The sequence below is a fragment of the Haliotis cracherodii genome, unplaced genomic scaffold, assembly GCF_022045235.1.
Source record: "Haliotis cracherodii isolate W230 unplaced genomic scaffold, xgHalCrac1.p SCAF_2, whole genome shotgun sequence".
Taxonomy (NCBI): Eukaryota; Metazoa; Mollusca; class Gastropoda; order Lepetellida; family Haliotidae; genus Haliotis; species Haliotis cracherodii.
In genome coordinates, this window is record NW_027266275.1 from 58,563,071 (window position 1) to 58,585,434 (window position 22,364).

The window sequence follows — 22,364 nt, forward strand, 5'->3', positions numbered from 1 at the left end:
ATCAGTTATGAAGAAAAACTAACTCAAAAAATAATTTTCAACTGGCACTTAATTGATTATAATGATTTACTAATCAATATCATAATATAGGATTAGATATGAATCGTATCTAATCCCCATCTGCCAGTTTGATATAATAAACACATAAACCCCCCAAGATAATGATAAGCAAGTCTGATACATATTTCATGCTTGAGGTTACATACTCGCGCTAATCTCTAAGCCACTGCTAACTACAAACAGTCTTATATAGATAATAAATATGCAAGACATTTCAAACATGATAAAATACATTTCAGTGCCTACCAAGCCATCTCATGCTTTCGTAATTCACTAATTTCCTTGTAATGAGTTGTGTTATATATATTACCACTACGAGATTGTGATTGTTTAAACATGGAGCTGAAGTTTTGCTGGTAGAGTAGTTGCAGGAATGTAGTGTAGTTGTTAAAACACCAAAAATGAAATTTGTGATAATAGGAATTTCCCATCACAACCATAATATTGTGGATGTGTTAAAAAAAAATCGCATTTAAGAAAAAACAAATTTTGTAGTTAATTACAAAATCTCATTAAGACCTTTTGTCTGTCTCCCAGACCCTATTGAAAATAAATAAGAAATAAACACAGCGCAAGTCAAGAATTAGGCATTGTTCTAGGCTCTGTTTTGGATTTTATTTTACATTTTGTAAATACATATTTTTGAAATATTTCTGGACCTGAATGCTAGTTAAATATAATGTATAATATAATGTCTACAAATCTACCAAGCAAATCTACAATACTTTGGCAGCTCCAGGTTTGCTTAGTTCTAAAAATGAAGAGATTCTCTGGTCTCCTTTCACAACATAAATCTATAAATATTTTTATTTCAGAGATTAGATGTTAGTCTAGTAGGTAAACTCCATTTAATATAAAATAAATTGGCTTTACATTGTATTACTCGCTGTAAGACTAGATGATTGACAAGTTATCCATGCGTTACTTCTCATATACATGTAGTTGTGTTTTCTTTGCTAAGTGCTCTCACAAAGATGTGTGTAACCTTATCACTATGAGGACAGATTCTTTTTAAACAGATCAATAGTTTAGTGTTAGGAAAACAGTTTCCTAAGTCAAAGTATGGAAGTGTGATAACTAGGATATCAAAATCAGGACATGTCATCAACAACTATCAAGTCATGCACAGTGAAAAACATCAACGCCTGAGAATAGTCAAGTCTCAATTATCTGCCAAAACGGATTCCATTCCATTGGGCATTCCAAAGCAAAATGGTGGTGATACTTATATAAATGGATCACTGAGAATTAGTGATGACAGCGAAACTGGAAAGCATGTCCAGGGTCTACAGGCAGAAGCCAGCCACAATTCGCATGGCTACCTCCAATGCAAAAGCCATCATCGTCCACTCATTTGAAAATTTGACAAATGATAATCAATGATATGAGATTGACACAAAATATACAGCATCTGTTATAAAGTCTTTCGAAATCTTACTGATAATGTATGATTAAACATACAATCTGTATTTTTCAGGGGAATGATCTAATTTGAAAAAGACGATTCCTGAAATATCAAATGTTAAATTTGTGTTCTCGATATTGTATATATACAAGAAATGTACATAGAGCAATGTTAACTTCAAACACAAATGTCAAATAGTGATTAGGATGTTATGAAACTCGCCCACTGCGTGACTGAATATATGCCTGTGAAACCTGTTGTCTGTTAATGTCAATATGATAGACAACTACCCTCCATTCCTCAAGGGCAGAAAGCTGCAAATGGAAATCTGTTTTTGCACTTTCAGGCAAAAAATATTGTACAGGTTTGCAGCAAATTAGAAAGTTTTCCAGTGATTTCTGGTTTTGGAGCAAAGATGATCCTCCAGCTTTTATCAAGGACAGAATTATTGATAAAACTGGAGCGAGTGACACCAAATTATTCATGAACGTTCTGGTTACGCATATTGTTAAATCCTAGGGACTGGAATACTGCAGGTTTCTCCCAAAGGAAATCAAACTAAACCTGTTTTGTATGATCGCGGTGGCCATCACTGGAGCTACTATGAATGATTCACATAGGGAACACAATTAAGATTCCAAATCAAGCCAATTTTCAGATTGACAAAAAATGTGCTTAGATACTTTTGTCTGGTAAGTTGTACCTGCAATAATACCTATTCACGTGGTCAGAGACGTTTATGGCTGGGAGATTGGGAGCTGTGACACTTGCTAGGGGACATTCACAAGGCATTGATTGAGCTGCTGTGATGTTGATTGATGATTGATGGTTGGGTGATGTGTTGTGTGTCAATTACAGGGGAAATATAGGGAAATTGTTATGGGTGGGTCACTTTCTGCTGTTACCCTTGGTAGTGAGCTTTCACATATTAATGTATTCACCTTGTTGTGATTGCTGATTGTATTTTATTAAGTGAGGCTTACTAGTGAGAAAGATGAAATGTATAGCTAGGCTATATGTAACCATACCACTTTATGATGGAATTTCATGTCATTGATGCATTTATCCATTTTGTGATTGATAACGCTGATTGCTTTACAAATTGTTGCTGACAAAAGCGAAAAAATGGAAAGTAGTTATAGCAGGATTACTGTACGCTGTGACACTTATTGTTGTTTGTTTTTGTTTGTTGTTTAATGCCGCACCAGGCAATATTCCAGCTATATGACGGCGGTCTGTAAATAATCAAACCTGGACCAGACAATCTAGTGATTGATATCATGAGCATCGATATACGCAATTGAGATACGATGACGTGCATCAACCAAGTCGGCGAGTCTGACCACCCGATCCCCTTTGTCACCCCTAACAACAAGCATAGTCGCCTTTTACGTCAAGCATGGGTTGCTGAAAACCTATTCTACCCTGGACACTTATTAAGGAGAATGGGAAGTTAAGATGCAAATTTAGAGATTCAATGGCATCTTATGTTGTTGTACTGCTCTAGACATGACATATAAGCAAGTGAGGTAAGTCTTTGAGGCAACTGAAAATATGTTCAGATGTTCACAATGAGACACTTAATGATGCTAATACAAACGGATGGTGTGGGTGGCCCTTTTGTCTAAGGCGCCACAATTCGCTGTGCAGAGTTGTGTCTCTTGGGCTCGCCAGAAACCATTGATCTTGAATCTTTGAATCTTGGTTCGCCCTGATTATGTTTTGGGGTTCGTCAACACCATACCCGTGCTCGTGGGTTTTACCACAGTTTCACCAAACGTCTGAGACCTGCATCACTTAGGGCTTAATTTCCACCCACATTAAGCTCACAAGCTGTGATTTAAATTGAACATTGTTCAAAGTGGCATTAAACAATACTTACTTTGGCATTAAACAATACTTACTCACTCACCACACAAATGTCTAAGAGACAGGATGAATGTGTATTTGCATTTATTTCTTTATTACTAATGAAGTTTCTAACTAAGGAAGTTAGGCCCTCATTAAAATCCCCCCGGCTTGTAGGTGGTGACAGGGTACGTACTGCAGTCGCCTTGTGGTAAAAAGTGTGGCTGGGAGGTCAGAGGGCCTAGATAGGAGTGTGGTGCACTCCATACTAATGTGGTCGAAATATTGCTGAAAGTGGCATAAATCCATGAAGATACGGGTTAGAATTGGCCTTCAGCAACCCATGCTTGCCGTAAAAGGTGACTTTGCTTGTCGTAAGAAGCCACTAATGGGATCAGGTGGTCAGGCTCTACTCCCTGACTAGCGGAATGGGATGGTCATTGAATCTCTAAATTTGCATCTTAACTTCCCATTCTCCTTAATAAGTGTCACAACCCGTGAAGATCCGGGGTAGAATAGGTCTTCAGCAACCCATGCTTGCCGTAAAAGGCGACTATGCTTGTCGTAAGAGGTGACGAAGGGGATCGGGTGGTCAGACTCGCAGGCTTGGTTGATGCATGTCATTGTATCCCAATTGTGTAGATCAATGCTCATGAAATCAATCACTGGTTTGTCTGTCTAGACTTATTTCCAGACTGCTGTCAAGTAGTAGAATATTGCTGAGTGTGGCATTAAACAACGAACACTCACTGTTATGGGACAGTTCATGAAGATGTTGCCGTGATGGTCTCACCTCTGCTTTATGGGGTGTTTGCAGTAATCCATCTAGAAACTGCTACTTCAGCTAACTTACTGCTTGGCATTGTTGTAAGAGCTGCTGACATTCCCAGGATTGTTATAGCTGTAACTTTGAAGGTTGTGACACATACATATGGTTCAGTACTAATTCACAACAGATTGATCAACAAGGGAGCTATTTCCTAAAGGTAATGTGCCAAGGTTACAGTGCATGTTCTCCTTTGCATACCCTAAGGTGTTTGTTTATTAGGAGAATGTTTGATTTGAGACTAACACGTTTGACATTTTAACTGAAGATTCCTTGTTCAAAACAAGAAAACAGTTCAATGACAAAGTGCAATACAGAGAGTAGCCATTACCAAGGAGAGGTCACAAAATGGTAACGACATATCAAATGTCAACACCAAAGAATAACCAGTCTCGATTATCCGACTTAACAGATTCCTAGGGCGTAAAAGGCAAAATAGCTGTGCAAATGGAAACACTGTGATGAAACCAGGTTTTCGCAAAATTGACCTCTAAGACAGATCCGTAATAGTGTTCCATTGTTTAAAGGATGGACGTACGTAAGTTGTCAGTATCTTAGTATTTAGACTGGAACGCTCTTTATCGTTGTTGTGCTGGTGTAACATTTTACCCTGACTATCCATGTTCCTCAGTAATTCTCCCTCATTTACAAATTCACTCAAGTATTCAATTTCTTTGCTAATGAAAGGACAGGAAGTAAAGGTCATCTGTTGGACAATGGTGTAACATTGTGTCGGCCTTCTCCGTGGTCTGGTGGTGGAGCGTCTGCCGGGGGGGTTCAATCCCTGCTGCGTCGTACCAAAAGACGTTAAGAGATGGTACTTGTTGTTACCCTGCCTGGCACTCAGCATTAAGGGGATAAAACAAGGACTAGTCAGCTCAGTCAGTATGCTGTGTCTGAGTTGGGGTATTCATGTTAAACTACAGCATGGTATATCCATGGGCTAGGCACTATGAGATCAGCATTAGTCCGGACTAGTACAAGCCTGCATCCCTTCGGGCTTTCCTCCCACATCAAGCTGACACACCATGATATCACTGGAATACAGTTCAAAGTGGCATTAATCCCAACTCACTCACTCACTGCAACACATACTCAAACTGTTAGTAGCTTGCAACCACATTCAAACCAGAACATTTCTATGAAAATATTTTATTTTATTTAAAATTATCCTTTATTTATCTTAAAACACAGGCTTAAACACTAACCATGTTGGGTTTTTTCTGGTTGATTGTGGGAGCAGATAAACTATAATGTATGCTTATCCCTGTCAGTCTCCCAGACCAGAGAGAATAAATTAAAAAGTCCAACTCAAGTCTGGATGATTTGGCAAGTAAGGATTATTCTGGGCTCTATATGGACTTGATATTGTATTTAGTAGATATATTTTTCTAAATAAGAGAACTTTATTTCTGGGACTAAATGTCAGTTTCTGCTGAAGCTATGCAAACAAGAAAAATAATTGTTGGGGTCAAGGAAGGTTTTCTTTTTGTCCTGTGAAACATATCCAAACATGAACTGTGCTATGAAATATTCAATGATCATACAAGACTAAACTGATTTGATCCATTTCTACTGGCTGTCATTATCGTGCAAATTGCATGCTGTTCTGCACAGTGCATGTGAAGGAAAGAAGTGATATTATCAATCTATTATGCCCCAATAGTGCATTAAATTTCAAAACTGTGTCTCGATTTTGTTCATGCCATTTACACAGAATTCTTTTTCTGTTTCAATAATGAAAGTAGCCTCAAGTGGTGTGGGAAGCAGCTCCGATCAACATGATTCTTTTAGCCTTATTTTGTGACTTAAAGATTTTACAAGCCCCCGGAGAGCGTTAATAACATCTTGGTCCAGTTTAACCGTTAGGGGTGAAATCTATTAAATTTTCACAGACTTATTTATTTTTCAAATGAAGTTGAATATTAATGACTTAATTAGAACCTCCCATAGAGAGAGGTTAGTTTTTAAAGTAAACTAATTATTTATTGTAATGGAATGTGTTTCACGGCTAGAGGATAGTTATTACACATATGGGTTTTTTTCTGTTAGAAAACCTCATTACTACGGGTAGTCCCCTCAACAGATTCCTTACTGTAATTCTCTGATATATGTTTGGATTATGTCTCTACCATCTAGTTCACAAGGTCAAAGTATAGTTGGTAGCCATAAGTTTCTTGGGCTCTGGTTTGTTTGTTTGTTTGTTTGTTTGTTTGTTTGTTTGTTGTTTAATGCTGCGCTTAGCAATATTCCAGCTATGTAACAGCAGTCTGTAATTAATCGAGTCTGTACCAGACGTTCCAGTGATTGACACCATTAGCATCTATCTACGTGATTGGGATACAATGACATGCATCAACCAAGACTGTGGAATATATGTATTTTTTAAACCAAGTCTAGCAAGCTCTATTCCACTTTTTAAATCAGCATTGGGAAAGAAAAAATTAAATTTGGAGGAGAGAAATGTGTTTTGTAATATAAAGTTTCATAAGCATTGATTGTGGTACTGCAGGCACTGCCAAGTAGCAGAAATGTTAGGATGAGGATACCAGGTGTTGATTCTCAACCATAGCTTTTCTGTAATTAAGTGTCGATGCATGTCACCGTATCCCAATTGCGTGGATCGATGCTTATGATGTCAAGCACTGGAGTGTCTGGTCCAGACTCGATTATTTACTGACCGCCATCATATAGCTAGAGTGAGTGAGTGAATGAGTATAGTTTTACGCCGCTTTTAGCAATATTCCAGCAATATCACAGCGGGGGACACAGCGGAAATGGCCTTCACACATTGTACCCATGTCTGGAATCAAACCCAGGTCTTCAGCTTGATGAGCGAACGCTTTAACCATTAGGCTACCCAACCGCCCCGCATATAGCTGGAATATTGCCGAGTGAGGCGTTGAAAAACAAACAAACAAACAAATAATTCAGTGTCTTCAACTACAATGTACAAGGTAAAACAAGTCTGCCTTACAAAAAAATAACTGTTCCTTCCATCCTAGTAAAATACCAGAGTTAAAAATTCTGTTTTCATATTGTCGTGCACCTTTAAGCACATTTGTAACTAGTTTTTTAATAGATAATGAATTAATAAGGATAAGTAGACAATAATTTGTCACATTACAGACATAACAGCGTAGGACACAGCTTGTAAACCTGTTGGAGGAAACCTGCAAGAAAGCCAATAACGTTATGCTATATGTTTCACCTTGAACATTGTTACAATCTCTTCCCTCATTTGTAGTTAGTGCAATAAGATTGTCATTTGCAAGAGAATCGGGGTTAAAAACCTTGCTAAATAACTTTGTGCATAAGACAGGACTGTTGTGTTTATTTTCCCCCTCATATATCTGTTAGTGGTGGTATATTACAACTACAGAAAGATCACTCCAACAGACCTTGGCATATGTCTACAATCCGCATGAGAACAATTAGTCGTACTTAGAGCAGTCTCAGTGTGCCAATGCAGAAAGGGCTATGTAGGACCTTGGCGTGTTCCTGCAATGTGATTGCAACCCAAGAATATGTGAAAAACATGATAACCAGGAAAAACGCCAGATCTACTCGCTGTGAGTGAAAGGCATTGCATTCCACACCACATGTAAGATCACGGAGCATGTGCTCACGAGTGGGGGCTCCAGCATCGGAGTTTTGCATTCACTTCCCACCACAAATCATTTGATACAAAGTTGTATCGTTGTTGGGGCCAAAATAGCACTCTGGCACAAGGAGTTGTACAAAGATGTGACCTTGCTTGGGCTTTATCTAATCACTTGTTTTGTTTCTATCCAATGCCCATTCCACAGATTACTCCGAAGGAAATACGTGCAAGACGGGTGTGTGGTTTTTTTTGCACATGGCCGTATGAAAGGGGGCCACATCTTGAAACCATACACACTTGAGACTTTTTTCTGACTTCATATTGTCAGGAAGTTTTCAATTTTGCTGCAACCAGATTGCGAAAAATAAATGTTTTGTCAGAGAACTCAGGAGAATAGGACTATAATGTAGATTTAGAAAAATGTGTAGAATTGGTGTGGTCTGATATGGGCCCACATATGTTACCTTCTCCACCTTCTCCACCTCCACCAGCTCCAGTAGCAATGCACCAGGGAAATTTGATGAGGCTACTAAACAGCTACTAACAGCTACTGATAATATTTGATGCTACTATTTGATTTTGCTTTGAAGAATTGTGTGGATTTTTAATCCTAAAAAATGTTGACTTATATATTGATTAACTTTTTTTTCCAAATTTGTTTTGATTATTTCACATGTTTAACAAATGCCATAGATGAAAGCAAAGTGGTTTGTGTGTTAACTTTAACCATCATTGGCAACATTTCATAACTTGCTTCCTGTGTGGCTTCTGCCTGGTTCTGTGGATAGACAAATAATTTGTTTTCATAGCTTCATAGTAGCTTGTCCAAGTTCCATTAGTAAATTGTCCCCTCTTGAAAATAGCTGCTTTGCCAGGTTGGTCAGTTGAGATCAAGATGCTATTTGACAGGATTAGACTGTGTGGAGAAATCCTTGCTTTCTAAAAGGATGATCACTGGAGATGGATTGTGGACAGCCAATCCGTACAGAGGTATTATCGACATTGGACAATTATGGATCCCTCTATACTGATTGGTGTCCATCTATATGGATTGGTTGTCCGTAATCCCTCTATACTGATTGGTTGTCCATCTATATGGATTGGTTGTCTTAATCCCTCTATACTGATTGGTTGTCCATCTATATGGATTGGTTGTCCGTAATCCTTCTCTACTGAATGGTTGTCAATGGTCCTTATCTCATGGATGGTTGTCCATGATCCATCTATTGATTGGTTGTCCATGATCCATCTATTGATTGGTTGTTCATGATCCATCTATTGATTGGTTGCCCATGATCCATCTATTGATTGGTTGCCCATGGTCCATCTATTGATTGGTTGCCCATGGTCCATCTATTGATTGGTTGCCCATGATCCATCTATTGATTGGTTGTCCATGATCCATCTATTGATTGGTTGTCCATGATCCATCTATTGATTGGTTGTCCATGATCCATCTATTGATTGGTTGTCCATGATCTATCTATTGATTGGTTGTCCATGATTTATCTATTGATTAATGTTCTCAAAAAGGACATCCACAGAGTAAGCATGGATTCCTCTTTCCAGTAGTTGCTCATCATTCAACCCTGAAATTATAACCATCACCCTTTGTCAGTTACCAGGTCAATCAATACCATTTTACAGAATAAAATATAGCTCAAACATTTACTGGAGTGTAACTCATCAATTGACATTAAATCTAGTCTGCTGCCATCCCTTGCACAGATGAGTATATGTTGTGAAAGTCAGTAATCAGTTAAAAGAACTCATACAAGTATTCAAATATTCATTGATATTTACAATGTTTCCTGTAATATTAAAATTCCAATATATATACCTACAAATGGTAAACTCATTAATTATTTATATATATATATACTGTGATCACTGTTGTGACGACATCATGGACCCGTGAAGATTCTGGGGTAGAGTAGGTCTTCAGCAACCAATGCTTGCCGTAAAAGGTGACTATGCTTGTCGTAAAAGGCGACTAACGGGATTTAGTGGTCAGGCTCGCTGACTTGGTTAATGCTGGACATCGATCCCAATTGCGTGGATCGATGCTCATGATATTAATCACTGGATTGTCTGGTCCAGACTTGATTATTTACAGGCCGCCGTCATATAGCTGGAATATTGCTGAGTGTGGCATTAAACAACACACCAACCAACCAACAACCAGCGACATCATGTACAGACAAGACAATACACATGCCACGCAGCCTGCCATCACATCCACAGCTTGTTTATCACATATATCCAGCTTGCCTATCACTCATCTTGAATACATGTTGAACCCCAGGGCCACTTATCGGTTTGTACTTAGTGGTCAATATTTCATGGCTCTCCATATTAAATGCCCTGATAAGTTGGATGGGGTGAGGTGTATCTTGCCATCAGTGTAGGAAAAGGCTGTTATGAGTCAAATCAATGATGCCTATACAGAATATGCCTAATCGTGTGTGCATTGTGCTTGAATGTAGAAATATATATATTTAATGTGACTTCACTGCGTTTGATTAGCTCTGTCAACTCATTCTGCCAGTTACTCTGGGTAACATGACAACGTGCTCCAAACATGCTGATTCCAGTTTAATAGTGGTATTGTTACCTGCTACAGATGTGGCTGTTAACTAAGCTGTTAGTGACATGGTAACTTTCCACTCCATTAGCCATGATCCTTCTGTCTGGCTCTGTCAGTGGATAGGGTATGTAAACTTCAGTGATTTATTGATTGGGTTTCTTTTACCTTTGATTTAAAAACATAATCCTCCTTGTTTGTCAGGCATGTCTCACTACGTGTGTTACATACACATTGCCAATTCTTTATTAATCATAGAACTAAAAGAAAGTCTGTCTGTTGGTGTACCGATGGAGCTCAGTTACAATGTTTGTTATGACCACTCTCCAACTTCCTGTCAGTATGCTGTCCACCGACACATCCATCCAAGCATCATTCCATTCATCAATATTACATTCTTACAGGTGGCACGGATCACCACGATTCGCTGTACAGAGTTGCATCCCTTGGGCACGCCAGAAACCTATGATTGTGGGTTCGAATCCCAGTTCGCCCGAATTATGTTTCTAGTTTTGTCAGCATCGTACCTGTGCTCATGGGTTCAGGCTTTCCTCCCACATTAAGATGACACGCCGTGTTATAACTGGAATACTGTTAAAAGTGGCATTAAACCCAACTCACTCTCTCACTCACATTCTACCACCTAATCAGTCCATCCAGTCAGCCAGCCACACGTCAATCCAGTCAGCCAGCCACTCACCAAATACCCACCCATCCACCCCTCCAAATACTCATTCACCAAAATTTCCAGGCATCCAAATACTCATCCACCAAATTCCCCACCCTTCTAAATACCCATTCATCCTTCCATCCATCCAAATGCTCATCCATCAAACATCCATCAAGACATCCAACCACTGGCCAAGTACCCATCCTTCCAAATACTCATCCATCCCCCATTCCAAATTCCCACCCCTCCATTCAAACCACAAATAAATCAATCAGCTAGCGATTTAACTACTTGGCCATCACTCATCTTATTGATTGCTTAAGTGTGTAAATCTGCTAGACTCCATTCTATAAGTTATTCATCTTCCATCCACCTACATCTCCCCCCCTCCGACTCTTATCGAACCTATGGCATCCATCTCTCCTTTATCACAACCCGTAGATCTATACTTGCTAATCTGAACCCACTTCTGAATCATCTGCTCATCCTCATCCTCCTTCCACCCATCTCTCTATCGAGCCAATCAACATAGAGATCACACACAATGTCCATCAATATACACCTTTATCTACCTATCCATTTATCCATTAAAGCATCCATCTCTCCATCGACCAATCAACAAGCATGTCCTACTGGCACCTACTGCAAGCCACCAATCAGACAACTCACATCTACACAATACATCCATCCATGAAGGTAGTAATTAACGTGATCCTCACTTCCCATCCCTTCAATATTACCCATCTATCTCCCCTGTTGGTGTATTGTTCTGTCCAACCAATCCACAATACCATCCCAATCCTTCCATATTACTCATCTATCTCCCCTGTTGGTGTATTGTTCTGTCCAACCCATCCACAATGCCATCCCAATCCATCCATATTACCCATCTATCTCCCCTGTTGGTGTATTGTTCTGTCCAACCCATCCACAATGCCATCCCAATCCGTCCTTCTTAATTACTCATCTATCTCCCCTCTTGGTGCAATGTTCTGTCCAACCCATCCACAATGCCATCCCAATCCTTCCTTCTTAATTACCCGTCCACCTGTCTGTTCCTTCCATCAACTTATGCACATTTCCATCTCCAATCATTCCATCCATCAACCCACATTTCCATCTCCCCATCAATCCACCTCCTGAAGCTGTGTCACAAGCCAGCCCTCCCGCAGCTCAGATCAGCTTACATGATGTCATCTGTCCGTGAACAGGCAGCTAATCGGCACCCATCATGTCACCGGGTGTTAAGAGCACAATGTGACACTGTGAACACCAACAATGAAACAAACACACAGAGGATGACACACGGCATCACCACCTTCTTTGCTAAGCCCACACAATCTGTCCCTGCCCACTGTCCCCGCCCGCTCCAACTGCCACCTCCATGGAAGCGCTGACCATCCTTCGATCTCATGCCGACGTGCACAAGCAGATATTAGACTAACCTCAGTATCAATGTTTGCAAAAATAATGTTTCATTTTCATTGATGGCGCGGGGAGGAGGTCGAGAATCAATAATCTATCTGGCCGTCACAATAGCGATCCCAATAGCTGCCCCACGTGTTGCCGGAGAATAACGCATTTAACTCGGCACTGCCCTCGAGTGTCTCAATGGTACAGTAGGCGCTGATACAGATGTTTTTAAGGCCTATGTATTAATATACGGGAATGTACAACTAGGTTCTCCATGGATGTACGGCAATTGGCAAGTTTTAGGACCTGATTGCCCGAGCCACAGCAATATTTATCCTGACATGGCAGGTGATTCCTCTAATAGCAGTCTTCATCTGAGCAAAGAGGGCCACAGTCTCACTCTCCGTGTGTGTTTGTTATATATGTGTAGTATTCCATGCACGACATAAGCATGCTGTTTTCAGGTAGGTTGGTCAGGCTGTTTATTGTTGGTGTGTTATTGACCTCGTAGCGCAGATCGGCTGGTGTATTAGTTTTGCAAAATGCATAATTCGTACTAGGAGCTTTCAATTTCTTGACAAGCTGTTGTTAGCGAGTTCGGATCTTAATTAATACCGAGTGAATATTGATATAGTTAGCGGAAATATTGAGCGTGCAATAAATCAGTGTCTGGTAGTTTTTGTTACAATGAGTTGACTGGATACTTGCAAGCTGCTAAGCAAATAAGGTCTATATGATAAGGGTTATGATTGATACCTGTAACGGGGATGTTTTTGTAATTGCTTGTAATGTTTGTTGTGCTGACCTGAGCTGTATAGATAGTATCATGAGTTGGTACATTTATCATTACATAAACAGTAGTATTATATGAAGCTACTCCTAGTGTAGAAGCACTTTCAGATGTCTCCGATAGTTCACAGTTTCAAGTGGAGGAATTGATTTTGATGTTGCTGGGAAATAGTTATTGCGGTGTATCTTTGACGCTAATTCTTATATTATATTGTTTTTGCCTACATTGTGCATACCTTCACAAAATTATCTCAGTCTGTTATATGTCCTAGTGAAAATTTGGATATGTTGATATATAGTGTAGGTAGATTTGAATAAAGAATTGTGTTTGAATATATGGTTTTGCTTTTTACTTGTAATGATTGTTTTAATTTATGAAGAATCTTCCTATTTGATAGCTCGAAGTGTTGAATTGTTTTACTTTATATCATTATTTCATATCAAGTTTGTGGAGGATCAGATATCTGTGATCAGTTTTCTACCATTTATGAAAATGAATTATGTAAACACTTTTAAAGTTTGAAAATAGTAACATGTAAGTAACGTAACGTTGTACACTTGATTAACTAACACAAAACAAGAATACTCACAGTCCTTTTTACATTGTAAAGAAATACATCTGAATATCTCCTTTCATATCTCTAAATACTTAGTTGAAATAAAACCTTAGTTCGTATGGTTGTCTTATTTAATGCTCCTTGTTCAGCTTAAGGATGGACAAAAAATATTCAGGATACATATTATGAGGACAGTTATCTCCCCTTGCCTGGCTGGTAGCAGCCTCGGTGCCAATGTATGTATAGATTCCTCATAAAGATTTCTTTTAAAAAAGGATGTTTATATTCATCATATGATTTGTCATACATTAAAGTTATATCAGCCTAATGTATATAGGCAAGCTGAGGCAATATTTTTTATTTACGGTGTCAGTGTTCTAATAAAAACAATTACAGCTGAAAAGTTTGTCGCTGTTTCGCCTTTAATTCCCAATTGCATTTATTATTTACATTATCAACATTCTAATTACAAAATATGCTGCTGAAACGTTACTATTTCAGCGTACACTGGCCCAATTTATCTTCCGTCTTAATAATTCCTTGTGGTATTATCGTAGCATCTCTTTTGCTAAGTGTTTGAGAAATGATGTTATCGCCTGGTCGCATGTGGATGTGGGAACTGCTAGAGATGCTGATCCTGTCAAAGAATTTGCAAAATAAGAAGCATCATGGAGAGATATTCCATTAATATTTCATCGACAATCTTTGATACAGCTCCTTAAATTGATGTATTTAGTATTGATTCCGTGTGTTAGCTGATGGCTGTTGATTTAGAAGCTGATCACAAATATCCTGACTTTATTATAATGAGCTGGCTGAGTGATAAGTGTTCCAGACTGTCACACCTACAGCTTGGGTTTGATTCTGTCATCCGGCTGTGATCTTCGAATTTCAGGTTTTGGTGGGCTCTGCTATTCTATAAAAAGCATAAATAAGACATTTCTTGGTAACAGACCATGGATTAAATGTCCTGTTTTAAAGAAAAATATTTCTCACAACCACTCACTCTTTACGATATAAAAATGTACATTTGAAGTCCTTTTTAGATAAATGATTTTTGACAGGTGTCCAGTGTAGGGTTATTATGTAGGTTAAAGTCTGTCCTAATCATCCTTTCAGAGTGAGTGAATGTGGTCCCATATTGATGATATATCAAGTATCGTATTTGACGTAATAATCGGTGATATTTGCTGATATGTCCGCAAGTGAACAATCCCAATTAGCACCCCTCCCGATTGATCAATGTAAACAAGACTTAAATTTTTTCGTGTATAATATGCACTCGTTTATATATGCACACTTAATTATGGCCAATTAAATTCTGGAAAAATATATCTGTCATATATAAACATTTCAGGTTGTCAGCATAAACCACGAAATCAACAATCTTTCAACTCTGTTTTTTCACCAAAATGATATTTCTAATTTTGAGAAGACCTGGGCGCTTATTATGTAGAATATGGTAAACATAGTTAATTGCCTTGGATGAGCAGATAGTAGGGTGAACTTAACAATGTACTTCTGAATGCTATGGCGCTAATGTATTGACACTGCATAAACGCATATTATTTCTGCTATCAGCAATCTTTACCCAAAAATAAAATGTGTTTTATGTTCATTTTGGAATTATTTCTATGTTTCAGATGTTGGATCGAGAGCGATGAACACTTCTTGGTAGTGTGGACAGACTTGAACCAGCCCGATGTAACTGTCGGTATCTATTGATATCTATCTGCCATGACTGATATGGACAGACATATTCATCAAACCAATGACAGACTCGCTTGTATCAAACAGGTAATATACATTTGGTTTTCATCTTTGAGATCATATTGGACAGTTTCGAAGACAACAGTTTACTTTAGAAAATCTTGCATCACAACATGTTATTAGTTCCTAAACTCAGAGCCACGTGAAGATCCAGGCTAGAATTGGTCTTCAGCAACCAATGCTTGTCATAAGAGGCGACTAATGGGCATCATGTTTGTTGACTTGGTTGATGCATGTCATCGTATCCCAAATGGGTAGATTGACACTCATGATATCAATCACTGGATCATCTGGGCCAGACTGAATTATTTACAGACCGCCGTCATATTGCTGAGTGTGACGTTGAACAACAAAACTGACCTTGTCCTTTCACTATGTGAAATTTTATTTATGAAAATAATTTGGAAAAGGGGGGATAACTCCACAAAGAGATTATATCCAAACATAATCAGACTAATGTAATATGTCTGTACATTCTTCATGAAATAAGTAATAATGGCTTGAAAGAAAACTGGTCAAAATATTTATGGATATTGAATAATGTAAAGCCATCTCATTTTCAAATTCCAAATGCACTCTATGATAACTCACTCAATCACTCAATCACTCAATCACTCAATCCACTCAATCCACTCACTCAATAAGTGTCAATCATATGTATGAAAGCGATGTTATTCAGATCGAAATATAAAACTATGTCATCACACCTAGAAAGCAAGTCTGTATCATACCAGCAAACTTGCAATACTGTTTATTGATCAGAATGGAAATAAATGGCAATGATTTCAAATTAATTCACCTGTAGTGCGACAGATGGCAACTCGCACACAAACAGCATTGTATGTCCACAACACAAGATACCGACCGCTGTGCTACAGTCATTTCTTAGACCACTTCAACCCTGTTCAGCTTTACCTACACCGGACTGTTTCAATCACAAAACATTTGGAGGCCATTAACGCACAAGATCAATTTTTCATGACGCATAAATCAACTTTCTAACCTCTTTTGTCATTAGGAGAATCTGATTATTGGGCGAGAGATACGTTACACCTGATTGTGTTTGCGTTGAGCGAAATCGAGGCAGTAGCTTCCCTTCAATCAAGTCAATGCTGTTGTCGTGACCAGTGCCAATATTTGGTTGTTGGAATCTGCCTGAATTCTTGTAGGCTTCAAGCCAAGCACTAAGAGTTTGTGCATTAGTTTGATTAAATCGAGTCCCCAGAGGAGTTAGACAGAGCCTACTTTGTGGCTGTATATGCAGCAGGTCTAGAGTATAGTCCGGTGTTGCCAGACTGCCACTTAGCACTGACTTAAGCTTTCTTGTCCCACATACTGTTTTTCATGGATGATTACAGCTTGCAGATTGTAATTCTGGTGTATTGTCTACCCTATGTAAACGAGATTTGTGTTGGCAGATTAAGCCGAACAAGTTTATCCATTTTCGGAGGAATCTACTTCTTCACTCCTAAGCATCACACATTCCCACTTTGATATTCTTGTGGGGCAGGCTGCCTGTTGGTCATGGGGGTGGTCAGTTTGTTGGGGGTGTTGAGGAGCTGGGGTCGTGGTGGGAGATCCAGTTTGGTTGGTGACGAGGGGCTGGTTTGGTCATGGTTTTGATGGTGAGGAAGAGGGGTTTTGGTAGGGGGGCAGTTTCGTTGTGATGAGGGATCTGGGAAAGGTGTGGGTCGGGTGGTCCGTTTGTTAGTGGTGTTGAGGGGTGGGGGTCATGGTTGGTGGTCCAGTTTGGTTATGGTGTTGACGGATGGGTGTGGGCTGGTACTAAATATATCAGGTATGTTGAGAAACATGCATCAGTGGCAATAAGACTCTTTGATAAAGTAAAACTACATTTAAAAGTACATTTCTTTAAAGGTCAACAAGTCATATATCAGTGATCAGATAGCAAAGTAAGAGAAATTTAAAAAAGGAAATAATTAAAATAGGTGATATTAAATCTTTCACAATTGACATTGATGCAAAGGCATGAGATATTTTAGACACAATCTTTCTACAGTCTGTATTTGTGCCCTAAAATATCTTTAAAAAGCACGCAGAGAGGATGGCTAATGCCCTCTTTACTTACTGGCAGTGTGATGGAATCTATTTCCAGCACAGCTGATTGTGTAATATCAGACAATTGTCAATGTCCACTTTCAGACATCCATTATCTATGTTCTCGATTAATTTGTGTGCATCAAAGGCAAAACGGACAACAAATCTACTTGATTGATTTGTTAACACTGAACATAGGGAGGAGGAGGAGGATAGAGTGCAAATCTATTCAATGAAATTATCATAATGCTGTGGTAACATTGATGATGATAATGAGCAAATCATTATTTCTGTCAAAAGATAATATTTTATTGTCCTGACATATATTAAATTTGCTAAAATCATCACCCTGGGTGAGGGATATACAAATTAAGTTGGTGCTTTGAGTTCAAGCATGTGTTCACCATCACCTAGAGCTTGGTAACAACCACCTCCTGTCACCTCCTACCAGGTACCCACTTACTACTGTAAGACTTTCCTATTCGAAAAATATAATCAGTTAAGTATGTGAGGGTAATGACCAAATAAAGTCCAAGACCCACTGTGCGAAACTTGATTGTTGACTGATGCACAGATTGTATGAATGTTGTTTTATGACATCGTCTGAATTTTCATCTGTATCAATGCAGCCTGTAACTGGCATGACCAATGCTTGGCACCATCACAGAATGCTACAATCAGCCTTGTCACACATTGGTAGCACTTGGTTCTCTTTAGTGAGGTGACAAAGATGGGGTCGTGAGGACATCTCCAGCAGTAGTGTTGTTTAGAGCTATTTGCTATCACTTCATGCTTGTTTACTTGTTGGGTAATGCTGCATACAATACTAGGCATGACTTCTTCTTGGTTAACATGGTTTACAAATCTGCCTACTCCCCAAAATTGAAATGTGAAAAAAAATAATGAAAAGTAGTGGGGTTTCTTTTTCCGCCAAACAGAAATAAGTTATTAAAAATGTTTTTAAAAAACCCCTCATTTACCTATATAAATAAATAAATTATTAATTAAAACCTGTTGAAAATGTATCTTCAAAACATCAATTTCACCAAATTAGGACAAATTAGAAGGAAACATCAAAAAGATGTTTTTGAAATTGGATTATTTTTATTGATTTCTTTTACCTACTGATATTAAGGTTTGGGCCCAAAATCCATAAGCCAACAATAAAAAAGAATCCTGGGCCTCACAAATGAAGAACATAAGCCTGTTCTGGGCCTTACAGCTGCAGAACTTAAGCCTGTTCTGGACCTTACAGCTGCAGAACATAAGCCTGTCCTGGGCCTTACAGCTGCAGAACATGAGCCTGTTCTGGGCCTTACAACTGCAGAACATGAGCCTGTTCTGGGCCTTACAGCTGCAGAACATAAGCCTGTTCTGGGCCTTACAGCTGTATGACAGCAGCCCGTACATGACCACGTCGGACCTGACATACTAGTGGTTGATATTATGCGCAATGAACCACGCCATGGTATACAATGCCATGCAATCCGCAAAGTCACTGAGTCAACTCTCACGACAAGCATAAGTTGCTTGGGACCAATTCTAACACTGACTTTGTCCCCATGGAAATTGTGTTGGTGGTGATGATGGTGAACCCAAATTAACTGAGACAGCTGCCTTACTTTAAGTCATAAAAAAATGGAGGATTTCATTAAGATAATGCTATTTCTAGAACTCTCTGAACACCAATTTCCAGCTGTAGATGTCTTGCAATTGAAAACACTGTTATGTCATTAACAAAAGTTAAATAGTGCCAACAATGTTTTTCCATTGTTAATAATGAGGTATTTTACATTTGAGAAAACAGCTTATCGCTCTATGGTTTTCAAGAGTAAACAATAATGTGTTTACTGACTAAAGTCACAATAAATGACATATTCTAAAATGCCAAAAGTATTTTTCATTATTTCAAGATTTGTTGATAGGAAAAAACTCAAATCACTCAGGAAAAGACTTCAAATTATGCAAATGACACTTAAGCCTACATGTATAAGTGTTATCAAAGATGAGGCTTCAGTGGTATATTTTTAAAGTTGAGGTCTTCAATGATGTAATGTTATCCAAGATGAGGCCTTCAATGATGTAATGTTATCAAAGATGAGGCCTTCAATGATGTAATGTTATCAAAGATGAGGCTTCAGTTGCATGTAAGGTAAAGTCAGTCACCAATGAAGTTGATGTTATCAGTCCTGTTAATTCTAAATAAGTTTTCAAATCATGTTAATGCACATCAAAGAGGAGCCCTCAAATTACAAAATGGACATCAAATCCGGAAAATCATGAACCCCAACTCATATAAATGTTTACAATGATAAGACCACTGTCATGTAAAGGCTAATAAGACCAGTATGATGTAAAGGCTCATAAGACCAATATCATGAAAAGGCTGATAAGACCACTATCATGTAAAGGTTAATAAGACCACTATCATGTAAAGGCTCATAAGACCACTATGTCATGTAAAGGTTGATAAGACCACTATCATGTAAAGGCTCATAAGACCACTATCATGTAAAGGCTAATAAGACCACCATGATGTAAAGGCTCATAAGACCAATATCATGAAAAGGCTAATAAGACCACTATCATGTAAAGGTTAATAAGACCACTATCATGTAAAGGCTCACAAGACCACTATCATGTAAAGGCTCATAAGACCACTATCATGTAAAGGCTCATAAGACCACTATCATGTAAAGGCTCACAAGACCACTATCATGTAAAAGCTCATAAGACCGCTATCATGTAAAGGCTAATAAGACCACTATCATGTAAAGGCTTATAAGACCACTATCATGTACCGTATATGACCGCGGATAAGCCGACCCTGTAGATAAGCCGAGGTGCTAACTTGACCATTGAAATACGAGAGAAAATGATATGACCCGCAGATAAGCCGAACCAGGAATTGAAAGGCAAAAAACACTGCGAAGTCGGACTGCAAGACATGTGCCGGTACTCGCAGGTATTCAAAAATATAAGATGAAAAACGTTGTAATTATATTGAAAAAGTCATTATTATTTCTAATAAAGATTTAACAAACCAGTCATCCACTTTCATAATGTGGGAAGCTGTTTCTCGTTTTTTTTAATCTCATAATGATCGTTATATGTTGCCATCAACAGCAAGCGCCATTTTGTGAATCAGTGTATATAGAATTATGAACCCGTGAGAAAATATATCAGCCAGAGCGAGTTTGAATTCAGCATCGTAAGCATGGCGTATTCGTTTCAAACTCATGATGAGAATGTCAGTCAGTAAAAATATACTAACTTTTATAACCCCCTTTACACCACTATTGTATGTTAATCCAATTGAATTAAATAAACTATCATACTATGAACACCATCACTTACTCACAGGCTTCTCCAGTTTATTAACCTAATCTCTCGAAAACAAAGGAATTAAGCCCCTACTCCCAACACGATCGCTAAGCACCCACCACTTGAAAATGTTTGTGTAAACAACATGACAATACCAATCGGCCCGTTATTATCAATGCTCATTTCCTTGTGTACCGTGTTGCTTTTTAAACAACAGGAAGCAATCACAGTGATCACCGTTTGTGACGTCACAGGAAACAGCTGATCACATGTTTTTGCAAATGGCGAACGGAATAACTCGCCGATACAGTTGTTTATTTGCCTCTTTCAATAAAGGTAGACACTTGTTCATTATCAATTTATGAACTTTGCAAACTGTATGTAATAGCTATTGGCGATTTCATCTGGGGATTATATATTATAGCTGTGAATTACATATATTGTTACATGTAAAAATTGTGGAGTTTACGAAGAACGATAAACTTTGAACATTCAATTGAAAACTTATTATCGGAAGTAGTAACATGTATAACAATTTTTAATAATGACAACATTGGTGTATAATAATAACTTTATTGATAATTTATAACAATAATGGCTCTAGTCGTGGCAACTTCCAAACTTTCGGGAAGTTGTGATCTATCGGACCGTCATTCAGGCGATGTTTCTGACAGATTACGATCTGAAAAATACTATCATGAAAGTGTATCCCGTGGATAAGCCGACCCCTTTCTACAGAATCTTTTTTCTGGTCCTCAAAATTCGGCTTATACGCGGTCATATACGGTAAAGATTAATAAGACCACTATCAAGTAAAGGCTCATAAGACCGCTATCATGTAAAGGCTAATAAGACAACTATCATGTAAAGGCTCATAAGACCGCTATCATGTAAAGGTTAATAAGACCACTATCATGTAAAGGCTTATAAGACCACTATCATGTAAAGGTTAATAAGACCACTATCATGTAAAGGTTAATAAGACTACTATCATGTAAAGGCTAATAAGACCACTATCATGTAAAGGCTAATAAGACCACTATCATGTAAAGGCTCATAAGACCACTATCATGTAAAGGCTTATAAGACCGCTATCATGTAAAGGCTAATAATAATCAAGTAAATATAATCATACTATTGTTTTAGGGCAAATGCTACCTCATGTTTTCTTCATGGCAAAAAACACAATGCTCAAATCAGGTAAACCATAAAACAAAATGTTCTCTAGAATGTAGCTCATGATGAAAGAAAAAATAAGTATGGCCCCAAACCTGTTACATTCATAACAGATTAGCCCTCAACTCATTTCAAATTGACTATTTAGTGGTAGGGCTGTCATCGGTCTGATATATGTTAACTGTAAAAGCTACACAAAGAATTCTTAAGACATTCGTCAACTTTTGAAAAAATGGCATTTCAAAATATAGGAAATATCTCGCCTTGGAGACTAGCAACT

At 38.3% G+C, this 22,364-nt stretch overlaps 1 protein-coding gene across 5 annotated transcripts in view; it reads left to right on the forward strand.

Moving 5' to 3' along the window:
- The window catches only part of LOC139468286 (zinc finger MIZ domain-containing protein 1-like), a 412,922-nt gene that overhangs the window by 280,055 nt on the left and 110,503 nt on the right, over positions 1-22,364 (forward strand). For all 5 annotated transcript variants that reach the window (XM_071250157.1, XM_071250160.1, XM_071250161.1 and 2 more), the window contains one exon: positions 15,400-15,553. In XM_071250157.1, coding sequence (XP_071106258.1) covers positions 15,494-15,553 — 60 coding nt within the window. In that variant the 5' untranslated portion in view covers positions 15,400-15,493. The remainder of the gene's footprint in view (positions 1-15,399; positions 15,554-22,364) is intronic.